Source organism: Molothrus ater, chromosome 1, assembly GCF_012460135.2.
Source record: "Molothrus ater isolate BHLD 08-10-18 breed brown headed cowbird chromosome 1, BPBGC_Mater_1.1, whole genome shotgun sequence".
In the NCBI taxonomy this organism is placed as follows: domain Eukaryota; kingdom Metazoa; phylum Chordata; class Aves; order Passeriformes; family Icteridae; genus Molothrus; species Molothrus ater.
In genome coordinates this window covers 44,418,610-44,431,861 of record NC_050478.2, presented here as the reverse complement: position 1 = coordinate 44,431,861, position 13,252 = coordinate 44,418,610, and the positions used below count along the sequence as shown (strand labels likewise).

Genomic DNA, 13,252 nt, shown 5'->3' with positions numbered 1-13,252 from the left:
TGGCAAGCACTCACAAGCTTGTTCATATTTTCCCATGTGCTTTTTGTAATTGAATCAAACAACAAGACCCTGAGCCAGCTCTGGAAACCCAGCCTGCCCTGGTCCTGCAGGTGGCTGACTCCAGGTGTCTGAAGGCCAAGGTTTCTTTCTCTTCCCTTGGCAACTGTAAATTGGAATTAAAATTGAGGAAACCAGCATTTTGGCTATCAGATTTTTAAGTGAGATAGTTCATGCACTACCTGCAATGAAATATTTTATTGCACTGGAAAACTGGTGTTTCCTGAATTATTAGTTGTTACAGATGTTATTAATCCTTTGGGTTAGCAGTGGGCTTTTTAATTCCAATTTCAGGACAGAAAATACTAGTTCCTAGATAAAAGAATTACTGTCTAAAAGAATCATTGTCTTTGATCAAGTTTTTGATCACTGTCTTAGACAGTTTGGAGTAAAGCTGCTTCACATTCTAGAGGTGCTCAGGGTAGTGTTACACCCTCAAGTGGAGAGTTACTCCATAAGATTTTTAATAGCAATAGAGTGAGTATGCTTTGACTGTAACATTTCAGTTCTGAATTTTGAAGTTAAACACTCTGGTCAGTGAATGTGATGCCTGTGCATCTCATCCATCCCAAGCTGACCTGCCTCTGTTAGGCCTCCAGCTAGTCCTTGAATCGTAGGCCGAAATCTGAATATTAAGGAAAGAGAAAGCAAAATAAAGTGACAATTAACTTACAACATGAGGATATAGGGACACTGATAGCCAGAATGATCCAGGCAATGTCCATCTTGCTGAGACAGATGGTTGCTCTGTGCTGGGGTTTGTCCCCCTCGGTGACATGGGAGATGTTTCCTTGCACACCTGGTTTCCAGGTCCCGGCAGGAACCAGTCTGTTCAGGAAGTTCCCGGTGGCAGTGGAGCCAGCTGTGGAGGTGGGGCTGGACAACCTGGTGGCAGGCACTGAGGAGAGAGCACTGCCTGGTGACGTGGCATTGGTCACCGCGCTGTGCTGCGTTGGAGTCAGTCCCTCGGGGTCTCCCGCTGCTGAGGACGAGATGCTGACGTCAAAACTGGTTTGAACTGAGTGACCAGCTGCTGCTGCAGCAGATCCAGAGCCAGCAAACAGAGGGACATTTGTACTGAGATTCAAGGTTACCCAAGAGTTGTTTTTGCTCAGCATATCCCACATGCCATAGCGGGTGGGTTTAAAAGGCACCGACACTGCTTCAGGATCAGTTGATGGTCCAGCAGTTGTGGTGGCAAAATCTGCCTCCTGCACTGCTACCTCGGTCCCATCCCCTCGCTCTGTTTCCCTAAGGCTTCCCGAGGAGTTGCGGTGGGGAGAAGGGTCTGAGTGTGTAGTTCTTGCCAGCCCCATTCCATTTGGATCACTGGATGCTGTGGTCTGGGACTGAAACGGGTGGTCTGTGAAAGGGCTCCTCAGGGTAGGGAAGGGAGAGTGCAGGGTTGTCTTTAGGTAAGGCTCTGTCGACTCTGAGAAGTTGCCTTTGAAAACCTGGAATATTTTCCCCTTGGGGCGAGGTTGTCCTGAGTACAAAGCACTCTGGTTGTACAAATGGTAAGTTTCCTTCTCGCCGATGCGAGGGCCACTCTCTCGCTCTTGCCCGGTGGAAGGGGCTTTCTCCACCACGCTGATGGGGTGGGGCATGGCTTGAGCAGACGTGGGAAGGGGCTCTGCCGTGTGGTGGTCTTTGTGGTGAGGTGTTGTTCCCATGGCTGTGACAGTCGTATTGTTCATCGGGAAGCCCTGAGAGGAGGAGACAGTGGGAGACAGTACCTGAACAGAAAACACCAGCTCTTCTGTCAGTGCCAAGATCAGTAGAACACCTGAGGAAAAAACACAAAAAGAAGCTGAGATACTGGAGAGGAAGCGGTGGATGGGGACAGCATGGCTTGTGTGTCTGGCAGGAAGGAATACCTTCCATGTTCTGCAGAAGGACAGAAGAGGTAACATCCAACTTTGTCTGGTTCTCTGCAAAAGTAGGAAGAGAAATCTGCAGGAGCTGTGGTAACCCCGCAGTCATGAGGGCAATGAGCAAGATTACAGGGAATTTCTGTGGCAAAGAAAGAGAGGACCTTGCAGTACTGATGCATGTGAAGCTTTAAAATGCCATAGGCAGGTGATTTCCCTGGAGAAGCTAAAAAGCATCCTACATTTCACGGGCAGAAACAACAGATGTCCTCATTTTCATCGCAGCCAGGAGGTGTCCAGATGAATGTCCATATCATTATGGGAAACCTTGGTCTGCTCACTCCTTTGGCCGCAAAATCCTAAATTTGGCTGCCTCCAGTCTTGGCTGCCATTAAGCAATCTGTTTTTTGAAAGAGCAGCTGCTTAGGTCTTGCTGAAAATTAGGTCAAGAAGGGATGTCTGATGAGAGGGCTACCTGGGTTATACATGCTGTGCTTTACTTAGTGACTTTGGAAAATCTAGTCACTCCAAATGTCAAAGATTAACAAGAAAACACAGCTATCCTGGACATTTTAAAAAACATTGTGATTATTGTGATCTAACACAACTGCCCTTCGCACCCATAACCAAACTTGGTTGTAACCTGTTCTATGCTCATATGGGCTGTGGGGTTGAATTGTGTGAATTTTGCCTCCCACCTCCCTCAGTGCTGCATATATTTTCACAAGGTGCCAGATCCACACCGCTGGGAACATCAATTCTTTAATTTATTCCTATTTCAGATAATGGAGGTGGGCAGCTGCAATAGCATAAGCCTCCCCAGGATGCAGGGCTATTGCGCCCTGAGTTAGCGTGACCTGCAGGGACCACATCAATCACATGTCACCATTTCCATATGTTGAAGCTGTCGAGTGTAATGTGGATCTCTGCCTACCAGGAAGCACATGGAATAAATCCATTTTGCACAGTCCACTGAGCATCATCAGATGGCACCATTAGCACTGTGCTAGTGGATTTCAACCAGCAGCGTCGAGGTGAAAAATATTGTCATGGTCTTAACAAATCAGGGAGATGAGTTTGTCAAAACTGCAGGACTCCAAACTGGGTGATGATCAACTTCCAGCCAGGACTGTGGAGTGCCTTCCTGCCCCCTGCTCTACCCTTCCTAGTTGGCCAGCTTTCTCCATGAGTGTTGTTATGCCATTTAGTTCTACAGTCCTTGGGAATGTCTGTTATGGGCCAAAGGAAGACAGGGACTTAGGAAAATGAAAGAAGATCTCTGATTAGGTGTCTGCTGGCCTTGATTCTGTTTCATGTTGGGCAAATGCAGATGCGATGAAATGAGTTTATTCTGAATCCTAAATATCATTCCCACCCATGCATGATCATTGCAATATATGTAGCAAAAACTCACCAAAGGAGCAGTATCTGTTCCTCTTACCCAGCTAAATGTTCTACTGTGATCATTACCCATCTTTTCTGAATCAGAGAAGCGCAGAGCTCTGCAACCAAAAAAATTCAGCTCATCTTGCCACCAGCAGACTCCTGTTACTTGGAAGAGTATCCAGAAGATGAAAACACTGACTGCATAACATGGTGAGAGCCAATTACAAGTAGTACACTTTCCACTGCCTGATGCTAAAATTAGCTCTCTTTTTTTTTTTTATTTCTGGAATAAATATCTCTGCCAAATAAACCATCATCTGAGATACTGCTTCCCAGTTCCTAGCCAGCCACAGACAATATGCTCTTTGCAGAACACCTATTCAAATTAAAACGCATGAATTCTCTACACTGAGATGCAACCAGGAGAGCAGATCGGGCTGTACCCATGGAGCATCACTCTTGGAAATAAAAGGCAGGAGTTATCCTCACATATTTGGCAGTGCTTATTCTGAGGTCAAGGTCAAAGCAGATATTCTAGTGTCCATATGGCTAATATTTCATGCCAAGACAAGTTGCTGCCACAGAACAAATTCAAAGAGGAAAGGATGATGATTTATTTTGGATTTGGTGTGTGGAGATAATGGTGCAGGAAACTTTGGGCCTGCTGTTCTGAGCACACAAGATAAAGTGCGTTTGCAGATATTATGAGATACTAGATTATAATGATAGTAATGCCTATTAAAACTTTTGGATGTTCTTTGTGTAACTACCTTCTCTCACACCTCACATACACAAAAACCCCATCACCATTGGATCAATGTTTTTGTCCAGGATATTCCTGAAAGAATAAAGAACTTGTCAGCTCTTCTACATATCGTGCCCTGGGGTTAGAAACCCTGATCTTTTGCTGAAAACCCGCCTAATACCCATCTCCACTTCTTGAAATACTGATAAATCTGAGGCTTGCCCCTATAAACATTTATTGTCTCTCTGGGGCAGTCTGTTGTGGTAGCAGGTCACCGCACATCAGCATGGGAAACCAGATGCATTTAGCTCGTACCTTTAGGTGGCTTGTAAAGTATGAATAAATATTTATAGGAAATACTACATAGTAATTTATCTGACAATAAACAATAACTCCCATGGCATTTGGCCATCCCAGGTTGTGGCAGTCAGGTTTTACTCATCTGCCACTCTTGCTTTAAAAGCCTCTGCAGAGCCACTGTGACCCAATAAGCTACAACTGTTTAGGACATTTTTTTCTGCTGGTTGGATGGCCCACAGTAATTCCTTCAGTAACCACCAGAGCTAATCTGTGCCCCTAACTTCTGGAAAAATATTCAGCTTAGCAGATAATTGTAAAAATAGCCAGTGCTGTATATTTAGAGAGGAACAGCTGATGATAAGGACTTCACAGTGGGTTTTGTTGGCCCTGCTAAGTAGAATTAATTTGCTGGAAAGCAAAAGTAAAGCTGGAAATGGTATTTTTAGATGCTCTGCATCATCACCCAAGCATGCTCTGTCTGGATTTGCAGTCACTTGATTGCCTAGAGCTCCCACTTACTTTTCTATCATTAAGGACAGGCAAAGTCTTACAAAGTGGGGTTCTTACTGAATTCCCTGATACTGGACTGCCCTTATTGGCAACTTTGGCTTAAGCCTGGGAAAATGATATTCTAAATTTCTGTACTCAGGCACAGGAGGCATTTGTCCCAGAAATGGACTTTTCCAGAACCTGTGACATTCTTTCCTTTTCTTCCCTCTGTCTGTGCTTCACAAATGAACCTGTACTAAGTGAAGCACCATGGTGGGTACAATGCCAGTTGTCCCCTGGTGCCTCAGTTTACCTTCAATTCTACTACCAGTGAAAGGAAACCTTCTGGCTGCTATCAAGTTCTCCTTGCCAAACTTTGATACTCCAGGCGAGATAGCAAATGTTCAAAGAGAAGTTCTTCAGTCTTTGCCTTCATTTTGGCCTGCCTAAGGCTCTTGGAGCTGATTTTACTTAGAGCACGAGCCCTTTGGAGTAAGGACTGGCAGTCCTTATGATCTGCTGGCACAACAGTAATACAGACTGATGCAAGCACATTATAGTAAATAATAATATTTTCAAAGGTCAGCTCACACCATTAACTTTTTTCATAAGGGGCTGTTTCTAAGGTACAGGAGCTCAGGGTCAGAACAGACCAAATTGGCTTGTGTTTTAAATGCTACGTGTCAAATTCATGCTTTTGGAACCGAATTTTATGGCTACATTAAATCTATTCAACCCTAATAAGAAGGCTGATTGACCTGACATCTCTGTGGTGTGAACTGTGGTCTTGCATAGTGCACAATGCACCAGGAAGGGCATATTAGGTACAAAATGAATTAACTCAAGGATGAAATGCGGCAGAGTGACAGCAGAAGGTACACAGAGGGTGTGGATGTGCATTTAGCTATAAAAACTTCCTGACAACACGGTGCAATGGTTCAAATCTCAACAGGATCTCCCTGCAGTGCTTCTTCCCACTGTACACTCACATAAGGAGCCTGGAAATGGTGTGTATAGTTGTGTATGTGAAGGAAATGAAGGAATTCCTTTACAGAAATGTTTTAAAAGACTATGGTTTACATCTTCAATGAGTCTCAGAAAAGTCTGGGGTTAGGAGTACTTCACCTTCCTAGACTATGAAATCCTCAGGGTTCTACCACTTGGAAACTTCCTTGTGACCCTTTTATTGGCACGCAAGCGACAGAACTGTGACCCTTCTTAACAGAAAAAATAAGCAATTCAGGCCTCAGCAGCTTATGTTCTTTGTTTTATCTCTGGATTTTGGGAGGCTCCACGAAGACCCAGTGTCCTGGCCCAGGACAGCATTAGAAGGTTTTTTCACTCAGGAGTTAACACTGCCTGGTGCTGCACGGGACCCTTCACGGGCACTTTGAGAACAGCCTTTCTGCATGACATGGCAGAGCAGGCATGTGGCTGTCGAGTCAGCTCATGCGTTCAGCCTCCCTGGGGCACCCCCTTTAAACAACACAAACTTATGTAACTCCTGTTCTAAAGCCTGTGGAAAGGTTCCCAATGACTTTACCGAGCTTTGGATCAAGTCCTAATTGCCAGAGATACAGTGGAAACTTTTGAGCTGCCCATTTCCATTTTCTACAGCAAATGAAAATGCACAACGAGTTCAGTCTGGTGTTTGACCCCTTCTGGCCTCTGCTACCTCGGACCTTGCAGCAAGACAAACAGAGCCAGCCTGAGCAGTACTTGGCAAACATTTTTGCTCTAGGAAGTCAGGAAGAGCTTTTTGTGCAGGGACCTACTGCTGGACTCATTATTTCAGACTGCCGTGGGCAAGGAAAGCAACAGGAGCTGTCCTACAAAGGACCCATTATCTACAGACCCAGGGCTTGGGTGCACATGGCCACAGTGATGGAAGCTGAAGCTTCTCTGTGCTCCTGTCTTGACTTAGTAACAGCGAGAGAAGATTGTGCACAACCTCTTCAAACAACAACAACAACAAAAGCTTTTTTGCAACAAAAGCTTTCTTCTCGACATTAATAACTTCTCATGTGTCCCTCAATAAACCTAAAATATTACAGGGAGCAATATGAATCTTTAATAGGTGGAAACTGTGTACAAAGTGTGTATTATTACTTTTGTTACGGTAATTTCTTTGTGGTCTGTCTAAGCAATATGATTTTCACTCAAAATAAAGCAGCCTTTGTACAAACAAAGAGTTAAGCAAATTTAATCTCTGTGATTGGTTGCAGAACTGAGGGGAAAAAAAAGTAGGTTACTCTGCATAGAAAATTTCTCTTCTCTGAAAGTCTATCTGTCATGCCAGAAATCCCAGATATTAACTTACAAGTTATTATCTGTTTTCCCTGGTATTAGATGAGTGATCAACCTGAAATTCAGCACACAAGCATTTGGTAAAACGCAGGGAATGAGACACACAGAGTAACAGCTCTATTTACAGTAACATTAAACAGCATCAGCAGAAGCTCTGGAAATCACATGTACAAACACAAATTAAGCAGCTCTTGCTGACACTCCCTGTGCAACAACAGTAACAGCAGTTATGGTTTTCATGTGGCAAGAAGTCACGGTCCTTTAAAGCTACAAAAACATTGCGGACCACTATTACTGCTTTAAAATGCACTTACACCACAGACTTTGAGAGAGTGAACCTGTGAATCAAAATTAATTTCTGGCCCTCCAGAGAGTTAAACAATAGGTGCTACAAAAAGAACAGTGTTGTGTAGTCACAGAGCAAGCACTTCCCAATTCATTCTAACACTGCACTAGAGACTCACAGATACTACAGGGATAGATGCTTTAGAAATTATTTAGATCCCCTACTCAGCAAAATACATACAGATATTGGAGCTGTTCAAGCTTGTGGAAAGGCTTACTGACAATCAGGGCAACAGTAATTACTGAGAGGAGGGTAATAAAAAGAAAGAGCCTGACTCTAGCTGCTCGTTCAAGGTAAGCACTTACCTGAAAATATCATTTGGACTTGTCAGCAGACATCCTCACCTGCTCACATCACAAGGATTTGGAAGCTTCATCTCTCAGTGGAAAAAGGAAAAATACGTCTCTCTAATGAGGCAGTTGCACGCAGGAGTTGCTGTTATTGTTGGAACTGGTTTGAAGGAATGAGGACAGAGACAGCCCAGGCAGGCGTGTCTTGCAGGGCTGTGCAGCGAGAGGGCTCACTCCTTTATGGAGTACCTCTGCAACTGCAAGGCAAGATTACTTACTGAGCCAGTCCCCCTCTCTGCCAGCACATCGAAGGGCTGCTTGGTATTCCAGCTTGGTTTCCCATCAAGTCCAGATACAGTTTGTCTGACACGAGCCTATTCAGATGCCAGAGGATTGCTGGCAGTTCTTGTTTTCTGGGAACAAAACAGCAACAAGCACCCCAGCTGCATGCCCTTGTGAGGCTGTTCAGTCCCTATTCCAAGGCAGAGTGCCCTCCCTCCAGAGCAGTGCTTACTTAGCTTTTTGTGTGTGGATAGATTTTACAGATCTGCCTCCTGCTTCTGCACCTCCACCAGACTTTCCACTTATTCAATTATCTCTAATGATATTAATATTCCTGTCAGAGGAAAATACAGGGAATGAAATAGTGATCACTCTCTCTCCTTCTCCTTCCCTGGCATCAAAATGCTCACTCTGTATTTTATTTCTTCACTCCTCAGTGGTGAATGGGCAATTTCAACTGGTAACCATAAAGAATTTCACAGATCCTGTGATTACTGAAGTCATAATTCTGCTTCCCTTCTTCCATTTCTTCTATTTTTTTTTTTTTTTAGTTTCTGTCTGTCTCTTTGGCACAGCTGGCTGTCTGGAAAAACACACTGCCTGGAGAGCACAAAAAAGTGTCCAGGGCAGCAAAATACCAATCCCTCAAAAGGCACAGGAAAATGTTAAGAGAGCAACAAGTTGGGGGCTTCTTGAGGGTTTTTGACTCAGAGTTCCTCTGGCACCCAAGGGTGCTGCAACAGCCCAAGCAGTTTGTTACATGGGCTCCTCACAAAATAAATTCCTACTACTTTCCTAGAAAGAAAAGCCAGTTCTTTCTTCTCTCTTACCATACCAGGTGAGAACATCCTAATTTTTTCCAGGCCTTGGAAATAAGTCTGCTGCCACCAGACTTCTTTTTTGGTGCTGTGGCCAAATCTGTAAGAAGTGATGTTGTGACAATAGGTTTGAGTTGTGGCAGCACTCACAGATATGGGGACTCTGACAGTGATGCCAATGCTGGTTTCTGGGGACAAAAGTCCCTATCAGGAGAGTAGGCAGGTGCATATATCAGAAGCATATTTTACCCACAGTTACACAAACTCTGTCTTCACAAGTTTGCTAATTTCATGAAGGATGTGGAAAAACAGAGTACAAATAATAACCTTAGGTCTGCTTTGCATTTCTGTGCTTTTGTGATGATGCTCCTTTTTTCCCTGCCATTTGCAGTTCACTTTTTGCCCTGTTTCCAGTCTGAAGGTTTTTCTAAATAAAGATATTTAGTGCATTATAAAAAAGGAAAAGTCCTTAAAAATATCAGCTTGTTTAGCAGTTTCTAGAACTCGGGACTGATTAAGAGCTTGCTGCTGAAACAATGATTTAGCACAAAGCTGCAGCTGGCGTAACAAGAGAACCATGCCACGTATTTTAACCTTTACTGGGGGATTTGCCACATCTGTAAGTAGTAATTCACCACAGATTTTTTCCCTGAGTGCTGTCATGGATGGAAACATACAGTCCAAAACTGCAAAGACTGTCGTTTGGAATTTCAGATGAAAACTCTTCATAAGGACAGGGGCTCTGTGCATTCCCTTGTCCAAAAACACATGGAACAAACCAGAAATATTTTTAAAAGCACAGGAGCATTCCTTGGTCTGACAGCTCCCCCCTCACACAAAGCTTGTCCAGCCCCAGCTTTGCAAATGCACATCCCTTCCTCTCCAGCCTTGACTTGGCAGCAGTTTTTGTTGGCAGGATGCTGTTGCCAAGGGAGACAGAAAGGATGTGCAGCTGGCTTTTCTTTCACCTGCACTTAGTGCTGCTGATCCTATTTATGTTACTGCAGAACCTTTGGCTTCTAAGAGACCTACCATCAATGTCACTGGACCTTTTGAAGAGTTTTGACAATGACACAAATAGCTGTGGCCTCAGATGAAAAGCTTAAAATAGGACCTTGCCAAAGAGAGGAGGTAGTTGGTGTCACTGATGCTAACTCAAGCCAGGGTGTCCATTTCCCAAGAACTGATAGGAAAGGGGAAAGGAGGATGCAAAGCCATCCTAAGTGGATTTCTGAAAGCTCCCCAAACAGTGAGTTTTTATATGTGTAACTTTTACACATATGTAAAAGTTACATGCTTGGTCGAAGGTAGCTGTGGCTCTGGCAGGCAATTCACTCCATCCAGAGGCTGACTAGGACCTCAGAGAGGCACCTCTCCTGCATTAGCAAAAGAGGTCACATTGAGGATGATGAGTTTTAACTTGATGTCCATCCTTCAGGTGATGAAAACTAGGTGAGAGGAATCCCACCTCATATCTCTCTACCTATTTAGACTGCATCATCATAAAGCAAACCATAAAGGGATAAATAGAAGTGATGTTTGAAAAGGTAAAATGAAGACCCTGTAGATACTTTCCTGAAGATTAAATCCCACTGCTTTGGACATTCAGAACCAGTTTTTACAGAACACCAAGTGAACAACAAGCTCTATAGAGCAACACAACATTGGCATAAAGAGTGGACTAGAATAGGGCCTGACAGCTTTTCCATGGTGATGCATTAGGAAGCATTTTTCTTTCACATATTGGAGGGTAAGTGGGAAAACACTAATTCAGCTGAAACTGGAGCTGCTGCCTCTCCAAGGAACAGCACACTACAGATCGGCTGCTCCTGGCTCCTGCAAGGCAAGATATCTGGTGCCTGCTGAACTGGAAAGTGGTGGGTAGCATGAGGAAGTAGGAGCCACTTCTTCATGCATAAACCTTTTTCCAAAATCACACAGCTCTTGTGCCTGCTGCACTCCTTTCAAAATCCTTCCACTTGCTGTTGGAGGCAACCAAGTCCAAGGCATTTGATTCCAGCACCAGATGATATATCTTTTCCAAACCTAATTTCTTCAGGACTAAACCTCCAGCTCTAAGTAATTTACACTGACTTATCTATCAATCAGGGATTTTTCTGGACTCAAGTTACTCTTTCATTACAACACAGTCATTTCAACTTGTCTTTTCTAAGGAAACATTTAAAGGAACAGACCCTGTCTATCTATCCTCCATCCTATGTTTATCTTTCCCACTCACTCCTGATTTCAAATACTGTAGCGCACTGTATGACAACTGGTGAGGCAGAGCAGAGCACCCCACTTGTGGATCCTCTGCTTTGACAGTGCAGACCTTCTTCTCCTCTACCTGCAAAAGCTGTGCTTAATTTCTCCAGCTGCACGTACAGAAACCCTGATATTGCAGCCAGGAGGAAGGCTGTAGTAATGCACAGGCTGACTAACTCCTATAAACCCTGAAGGTATTTCTGTCATTTCATCTGCTCACTGAAAGTAATTTGGATGATTTATTACTTATGCCCCCCTTCGAACACATTATTACTTCCAAGTGCCTGGTTATCCTTGTGCTTGATCTCCAATGAGAGCTGGTAATGAGGAGCTTGCACTGATTTGTTATATGAGCAGGTAAGACACAATTAGAAAGTAATTACTATATTTACCTGCAGGAAAGCTTTATTCTGATTTTTTGATCATTTCCAGTTGAAGGAAAAGGGACACTGCCTCAGAGTGAGTAAATGGGCAGGGGACAGGGGAGGATTGGGCAAATTATTTATAGTCCCAGGTTATCATCTGGGCAAGTGAAAAGCAAACCAGGTCAGGATCAAGGGAGTCAGCATTTCTGGTATGGGGGACTGGGGACTGGTTTGGGGATACAAAAGGTCAGATGTAAATGGAAATTACTCCCAAGATGGACTTGGGATATAATAGGGAGTGAATGTTTCCATGTCCAGATTTTCTCCTGCGAGAACAGCACAAGGATGTAAGGTTGCATATAAATCAGCCAGAAAGGCTGTAACGTGCTGCTTTTATTATCTGATTTTATTATCTGCTGCATTATACAGGCTAGCAAGGCCTCTGGAGTGGATGTAAGGTTGCTAGGGAAAGAAGTGAGCTCTTACTTTTCATTTCTACATGTCCTTCCTACAGACTAGAGACAGCTTTCCTTTGGCTTCTGGGACAAAAATTTGTATTGCCTCTTTTCAGTCTTGAATTGAACCTGGCTTCAGCTAAAGCTGATTTCAGAATAATCTGGATGTTCATCATGGTCCATCCACACTGAGCCACAGGGATGCTCTGTGAGCTACTCTCCGAGGAGCTCTGCTTGTGGCTGGAGGGGTCAGCAAAGCCCCTGCACAGCAAAAAAACAGAGGTGCATGCCTGGAACTCCAGAATGTCAGAGGTACTTGTTGCATTAGGACATACAAAGATAAAAGGGGAAAATCAAATTCCCTTCTTGAGAACATCAGTTGCTGGCTGCAGCGATGAAGAATGGGGGTTTTGCTCCATTAGGTGAATTGCAAGATTGCACAGGTATTGAGATATGGATTTTTTGCCATGCTTTGGACCTGGGTATTGGTCTGGAAGGAATGATGGTTCAAGCTGGTGTAGTAAATCATATGTACTTATAAGTAAGGTCACAGCAGGAGCTGGATATAATTTCTGCTAATGAGAGCAGGACTCCGCTGCTTGTATTTCACTCAGTGTTATTGCTTCTGAATTCTATTCAAGAGGTGGAGATACTCAATATCATACACAAGGAACAGAAGGGTGAGATGACACAATGACATAAAGTATTTGATTAGTCAGGGGATGAGTAATGTAAATGGAAATACATGTGAAGTTAGGAAAAGGATCTCACTTTATAAAAATCTACTCTATCAACTCTGCAGTTCATTCACTTTGCAATTTGTATTTGCAATTCAGCATGAATGCAGTTACACAACAAAGTAAAATGTTTCACTTCTCTGTGTGGATGGCCTCTTTTTACATCCCCATTTGCATTAAAAAGAACTAGAAGATCCACTACCAACTATGTGTGTGCTGCTTTGGAATGCAATTTTGAACATGTGTTGGTCTTGTCCTTCGACAGAATATATTGCATATTTGAAGCATCATTTACCTTCAATGATTTAAATGTTCATAGTGGATTAAGTCACCTTGCCTTACACATGATGGGCTGGCACCTGACACCATCAACACAGAATAACTGTTTGGAATTACAGCAATAATAATGTGCAGAATGTGTAGGCCCCCTACTACAACCTTATTCACACAGTACTTTACAGGTAAGATATTTTATTTGTCTCTCCTTTCTGGTTAAACTTGCCTCTATTAATATTCAGGAAAGAATTTACTTTACCCGT

At 43.5% G+C, this 13,252-nt stretch overlaps 1 protein-coding gene across 6 annotated transcripts in view; it reads right to left on the bottom strand.

The window, feature by feature from the left end:
* TMEM108 (transmembrane protein 108) overlaps positions 1 to 13,252 on the bottom strand; it is a 163,616-nt gene that overhangs the window by 9,941 nt on the left and 140,423 nt on the right. For 3 of the 6 annotated variants that reach the window (XM_036378907.2, XM_036378905.2, XM_036378906.1), the window contains exon 4: positions 731 to 1,843. In XM_036378907.2, the coding sequence (XP_036234800.1) occupies positions 731 to 1,843 (1,113 nt within the window). Of the gene's footprint in view, positions 1 to 689; positions 1,844 to 1,934; positions 2,328 to 7,806; positions 8,003 to 13,252 lie in introns of those variants that run through there. The other 3 variants (XM_036378908.2, XM_054517173.1, XM_036378909.1) reach the window with 3 other exon arrangements.